Source organism: Podarcis erhardii, assembly GCF_964252035.2.
Source record: "Podarcis erhardii genome assembly, chromosome: 13".
NCBI classification, from domain to species: domain Eukaryota; kingdom Metazoa; phylum Chordata; class Lepidosauria; order Squamata; family Lacertidae; genus Podarcis; species Podarcis erhardii.
In genome coordinates this window covers 53,315,301-53,321,970 of record NC_138502.1, presented here as the reverse complement: position 1 = coordinate 53,321,970, position 6,670 = coordinate 53,315,301, and the positions used below count along the sequence as shown (strand labels likewise).

The window sequence follows — 6,670 nt, the reverse complement described above, 5'->3', positions numbered from 1 at the left end:
GCAACCCCTTCCACTACTAAACACACTTCAAGAATCAGTCCAACTGAAACATGACTTTTTCTTTCCTCTCCTATCCACCACCCAGAAACTAAAAAGGGAAGTATTCTTTAAGTACTAGTTCATTAAACCTTTTTTATTTTTTCAGGTTGCTTTGGTTGTAAATCAGCCAAGGAACCTGGAAATGTAGTTCTGACCTGTCACTATTCCTGAAGCTAAGGGCTGTGTAAAAAAACCCCAACTGAGTTCTTCTGGGCAATAGCACCCCCTCCCATTCCTCCGGGGGGGGGGGGAGAATAAATGCAGATTTTTCTATGAATACACCCCTCACATTGGTGAAGGACTTTTTGCCTTTCTTACTGAGAAACTGAGCTATCTTGTCCTTCTAAGCAATGCTGTTCTCTAATGGGGCTGACTGCTTTTCAAGGCTGTTTCAAAGAGCACAGGGCTGGCATTTTCCAAAGATGATGAGCAAATCTCCTGAGTGTCGGTTGCTGGGGAGCAAGAGGACTGTGGCCTACATTCCTTACTTTTAGAAGGGCCATACAAGCAATCGGCAGAAAAATGTCACTGTGTATTCTCCCAAAAGGAGCGACTCTACAGGGTCCCAGCCAGCCATTCCCGCCAAGGAAGGCACCACAGTCTTCCCTCCCCCTCAGTTTGTTTTGCCTCTTCCCACTGTCACTCTATGTTGCATCCTCCACACCCACCCACCCTTGCCACCCCAAGCAGGCTGATACCTCTCTCTTATTTCTCTGTGGTCTGGCTGAATACTGTTGTGCCAAATAAGGCATTTATACAAATTCCTCTTCTAAATTCAGCCTGAAATTTGCTAGGAAGAAACACACAATTCATTGAGCCAGAGCACAGCATATATTATCTCTATATATTTCTATATAGCATACACTGTACATAAAATAAATCTGAAACTTGTGCATAAACTGTCTGATCACACAATCCTTTTCTTTAAAACCCAAACTAGGGAATAAGGATAGGAACATGGTTGCTTCCGCCTTAATCTGCTGTTGGGGTAAATCTCCTCCCTCCCGGCTAGAAGAACATGCTGCTGGCAACGGGAAGGGAGATTCTTGCTGCCTCATCTGCGGAAACAGCAGGAGAGGAACTTCTACCTTCTTTAGTCCCCAAAGATATCTAGAATGGGCTCAATTTCCCTTCCTGTGGGGAGAGTTACAGGTCCCTGACTGTTCTCTCGTACCAGGCAGCTTTGCCCGAAGCGGAGATGGGGCTGCTCCTTGCAACAGCGGGCCATGCCCTAGCAAACACATAGGCAATTGCCTCCTACACACTGAAAGCTGGAACGATTACTTATAGCAAAATTCTCACACTGAAATCACAAAAAGGTTCTTCTCTTTCCTCCCACATGTGGAAGGAAAACAGAAAAGCTGGTAGCAAAGATGATCAAGGCGACTGCCCTGAGGTGGTTCCAATGCAGCCTGACATTGTGCCTGCTTCCAAAATGCACTAAGGTGATTTGTTGGCTCCTTGCTGTAGTTGCCCTGCTAAATTACAATTGGAATGACAAGGTTGTCGCGGGACAGGCCTCCAGGCCTTTTGACACGCAGCACCTCCTTCTAGGCCATGCTTGCATTTTTTCCTGGCTCACTGCTCTTCGGCCCCTGCTTCAACTTGTAATCTGCTAAGGCAGCTCTGATGGCATCTTCTGCCAGCACTAAGGGAGGAAGAACACAAGTGAAATATTACACTGGTTTAACAGCGGAAGTCGAATAAGCAAAATAATTTCAATCCCGAGTGCCAAGGACTCTGGGAGAAGAGCCGTGCTTCTGGCTCTCTCCTGCAACTCAGCAGGCCAATTCACATCCTTGGCAGTAAGCCCCCACATTCACCTTGGGGTGACCTTTAGGCATTTCTAAAGCGAAGGAGAGATTTCCTTCGTGCCCAGATTTCTGAGTTTTGAGGGGTGTTCTTAGGCCAGTTTATGACTTAGCATGGGCATAGCACTTGTGCACAAATCAGTTCACTTGCCTTCTCAGGATTCTTTACAACAGCCCCATAAAGATAAGCCAATATTATTCTCAGTGCCTCAACCCAGACTCCCTTTCCAACAGCCTTCCTCTGAGTTTAATGGCAGGAACTGTAACAGGAACTTCCTGGTTCAGTCTATCACAACGCTAGCTCCAGAACCAATTTCCAGCCTCCCAAGGTTGGAGTACTTGTAGCTGTACAGATATTGTTGGATTACAACTCTCCTTAGCACCAATCAGGCATATGCCCTTCTATTCTAGCTCTTCACTTTCTCTAAGAACATACCAACTACATAGAAGGCATCGCTGTAAAAGAACTTCACTTATATCCACCTTTTTTGTTCATGATTGACTATTTGCATTTGGGGCCTTGTGGTGCTTCTTTCCAACAACTTGTCTGCAAAGAGTTTCAATGGTAACAAAGGACAAAAAAAGTTACTTACTGGAGCAGTGCAATTTTACTGGAGGAAGGCAGAGCTCTTTAGCAATGTCTGTGTTTTTGATCTTCAAGGCTTCATCAACCTGAAACATACAAAAATTACTATTTAGCCTTCCATTTCATACCATGGACTTAGGCACACAGGACTACTGTCTGGCACTACCAGACTTCAGGTCTATCTAGCTCAGTATTGTTTAGAATAACTGGCAGTGGTTCTTTCAGAGAAGGTATCTTCGCAGTCCTACCTGGAGAAGCTGAGGATTGAACCTAATACTTTCTGAACACAAAACAGGTGCGTAACCCACAGCTTTTCCATAGCAACTGCTGCTAACTGCTCCACAGACACAATTTCATTTTCTATCGCCAGATGGAATATCTGCTGGAAGCAGTATGCTTCTGAAATTCAGCTGCTGGGAACTGGTAGGAAGGGTGCTGCTGCAATCACATCCTGTCTGCAGGCTTCACAGAATCATCTGGCTGATCACTGAGAACAGGATGCTGGACTAAAAGGACTTTTGGTCTGATCCAGCTCCAGGCCTCCACAACTGACTTCCACATTATTAGACTCTTAGGATGATGCATGCAAAATCAACCCTCCCTGGACTGGAAACAGCTTTCTTCAAGCAGCCTAAGAGATGGTAATGCAGCATGAAAGGTTTTTTTCCAAAACAAGGCCAAGGTATATATTGACAGGCATCAGACTTACCGTCTTGCCCTTCACCCATTCAGTAGCCAAGGAACTCGAAGCGATTGCTGACCCGCAGCCAAACGTCTTGAACCTGGCATCAGTTATCTTTCCATTTTCATCTACTTCAACCTGAGGACATTTTCAAGAGACTGACTAAGCATTGCATTGAAACGAAAGAGACACTTCTCTTGCTCACAATCACAGAGAATAGAGGGTGAGAGACTGAAAGAGGCTTTATTGTCTCACAGCCTTTGGTGCCTCAAGGCAGCACTAACTTACTTGCAGCTTCATGACGTCCCCACAGGCTGGTGCTCCCACAAGGCCAGTCCCAACATTCTTTGCGTTCTTATCCAGGGAACCAACATTTCGTGGGTTCTCATAGTGATCAACAACCTGGAATTCAAAAGCAAAGGTTTGATGTGCATCTTCAGGGGACAAAGGTGAATCCTTGAACGAGATAATCATCCTGGACCCTTGCAACTCTGCAATTCTATTCTTAGGGCTATTTACGTATCATTTAATGGAGTCGCAAAGTCTCTGACTGCCACCTACTGGAGACATTTCTTGACTGAGCCCTAGACATCAGGGGTGTCTATCTTTGGATTTTCTGCATCATCACACAGGTGGCTGGACAAGGCAGCCTACAGGGATCCTTCCAGTTGTTGATTTCTGCCACTCAGTCCAGCACAACTTAAAGAGATCCCCAGGAAATGACTAAACCTTATCCCAGTCTCATAAAATATCTGTCAAGGGGAGGGGGAGTGTCTGCAATGCCCTGTGTACCCAACCTTGTAGTCAAAGTGCTCCTCCACATTATGGGCAGGAGAAGGAAACAGCATGGCCCTTTGAACGCAGCAGGGAATATACTGGTGCACAGTATCTAGCCAGTACTCTAACATTCTAAGCCAGCTGTCTGCAAACCCCCACCACTGTGCGCCGTTTCCTGCCTCTCCTTCTGTGCCTCCTTTTGGTATACCACCCTTCATATACCAGCTTTCTGACTATGTTAGCCCTGTTCCTTCTGCATCCTTCCTCCTTCCCTCCATGAATCACAGCAACTCCCACAGCTTATGATTACCGTTAATCATTCCTAGAGCACATGGATTTCACTAAGCATTGTACACAAGAGCAAGGCAGTCCCTGCCTGCAGGCTAACAATCTAGAAGCCATGATACAAAATGGAAAAGGGGTGAGAGTAAAGAAGGGCAAACGCAGTCACCAACTTCTCTATCTACCCACAATGCAGCCCCTGCCCCACTGCGAGGCCTTTCCCCATGCCTCCCTCTGACCACCAGCTATTTGTTAAAGGTCACCACTCAATTTATTATTTTTTTGAAAATGAAGTGTCTTCATTATTTATACTAATTAACCCCTCCCAGACATCTACTCTGCTTGAGCCCACTAAACTGTCCCCTCCCCAAATCTGTGCAGGCTTCCCTTCTCACCCTCTTTCTGGTGTTCCACTCAGTTTCCAGCCACCCTTGTTGTATCAGCCCCAGGTCTACAAAGATCCCCAATCCTACCTTAGTCCCCCAAATCCTTATCACATCCCCTCTCCAACCCCCCCAGGTTACCCCCAACACCCCTTATGACCCCCATACCTGCGCAGCGTTCCCTTACACCCCCTTGTGATGTCCCCCATAATCCAGCTACCCGTTTAGAATGACAGCCGCTGCCTTATAGAATCACGGAGCTGCAGAGCGGAAGGGGCCCTCCAAGGGTCCTCGAGTCCGTCCTCCTGCGATGCAGGAGGAGTGACAGCTGAGGAATCCCTGACAGGGGGCCGCCTGGCCTCTGCTTCTCAAAACCCTCCAGGGAAGGGTCCGCCACCTTCTGAGGGACCCCGCCCCCGAAAACCCCTGTTCTGCTGGGTCCTCCCCCCTCGCCCGCCTTTCTCCTGCGACCCTCGAAGCCCCCCTGGAGTGAGCCAGCCCCCGTCCCCTACCTTCTCGTGGTATCCCGCGGCGAGGGGAGCCTGGGCCGGCCCAGGCCTCAGGAGAGCCGCCGCCGCCCGCTGCGCAACGCTCGCCCTCAGCGCCGCCATCTTGTCTGCTGGAGGAGGACTGCGACACAGGAGACAAGGACGGCGCGAGATTGTGACGCCACGCCTGCAGCGCCAGGTGAGGCCACAGCGCCCTGCTGAGGGCAAAACCAAACGGGCGTCATTAGCCACGCCCTCCGGGAGGAATAAACTTAACCCGCCCGGGGAGGGAATTAACCTGTTACTGTCTGGATGTTATTGTCGTTGCTGTTATTTTTCTTACTATCGTTATTATTATTATTATTGCAAGTTTTGATTTGTTGCTTTGTCTGCAGTCCCAATTCCACTTGGGCGCGAATCCTGCTGAATTCAGTTTGATTTACTTCTGAGTAGACATTATGTACATACATACATAATCCTATTTGAATTCCATCTATCTAGGGTTCAAACCATGCTCAATGCGGCTTACAACATGAAAAAGCACAATTCCAACGTAACAACAGTAGTCATAAATAATAAATATAACCAAAAACACATAACCAAGCATAAATCAGAGTACTGTAACATCTGAAATGAAATACAAAAGATTACAGTCAATAACTGTAACAACCCACCCACCTCCCAACAAAACCTCTTAAAGAATTCCCAAGCCCGAGGCTGTTCAGCGCCACAGCTTTTGTCAGGCCCTCACCCTCCCAGGAAAGCCTGCATCATTTGTACGCCGCTGCCACCACCCAATGCGTTTTAGCTTTGGGGTGCAAAGAAGCGATGCTTTTTCTTGCTTTGTTGCCTTTTATTTATTAGAACTGTTTCTATCCCACTTTTCATGTCAGCATCACAAGGCAGGGGACACAAAAACACATTAAACGACATTGAAACTTACAGAAAAAATAGTAGTCAGGCCAAAACCGATATTTGCTGACCATAATTACTGTACTTAATTATTGAGAGCATAAATGTTTAGCAGTCATGAGAGAATGCCATCAGTGTTGGCATCCGCTTTGATTTTACAGTTTTATATGTATTTTTACACTAATTATTTTATTTATTGAATATTTTATTGGGAAGTATGCAAATAATGGGAGTAAATAAATGAATTATTATTTGAAGCAGGTGTGCGTGTGCGTAGAAATACTTTTATTTATGGCCTGACAAGACTCTGGAGAGGACCCAGCTTTTATGCGTGCCTCTTGGGCCCCCATCACCCAACCAGGGGCTCTGGAGCAAATTTAATGCTGCTTTAAGAGCAGATGCGTCACTGATTTGGCAAATGGCTTGCCCTATTTTGAAAGTTACAAAGGTAAAGCAACTTCTGATCCTCCACTAAGCGACGAAGCTCCCTCGGGGCCACTTTAGGGAAAAGGCGAGGTATCAGTGTCATACCACACACACAACCCCCCCAAACACACGAGACACAACCAAACCGGAAGGTCTCCTGCGCAAGCTCCTTTCTAGCCAACGGAACCAGAGCAGCTACGCGCTGACACACTCAACATGGCGGCCCCGGCCTGCCTTTCCCTGAGCGATGGAGAGGGTCCTTCTGTCCTTCCTTGAGGCGACTG

At 47.1% G+C, this 6,670-nt stretch overlaps 1 protein-coding gene across 1 annotated transcript; it reads right to left on the bottom strand.

Annotated features, from left to right (window-relative positions):
* Nucleotides 1-851: 851 nt before the first annotated feature.
* On the bottom strand, nucleotides 852-6,049 carry ISCU (iron-sulfur cluster assembly enzyme). The gene is made up of 6 exons (XM_081835119.1): nucleotides 5,992-6,049; nucleotides 5,073-5,266; nucleotides 3,407-3,520; nucleotides 3,146-3,256; nucleotides 2,444-2,522; nucleotides 852-1,687 (listed from the first exon to the last, which is right to left on the bottom strand). The coding sequence occupies exons 1-6, from the start codon at nucleotides 6,032-6,034 to the stop codon at nucleotides 1,590-1,592; spliced, it is 639 nt and encodes a 212-aa protein (XP_081691245.1). The 5' UTR covers nucleotides 6,035-6,049; the 3' UTR covers nucleotides 852-1,589.
* Between the last annotated feature and the right edge of the window lie 621 nt (nucleotides 6,050-6,670).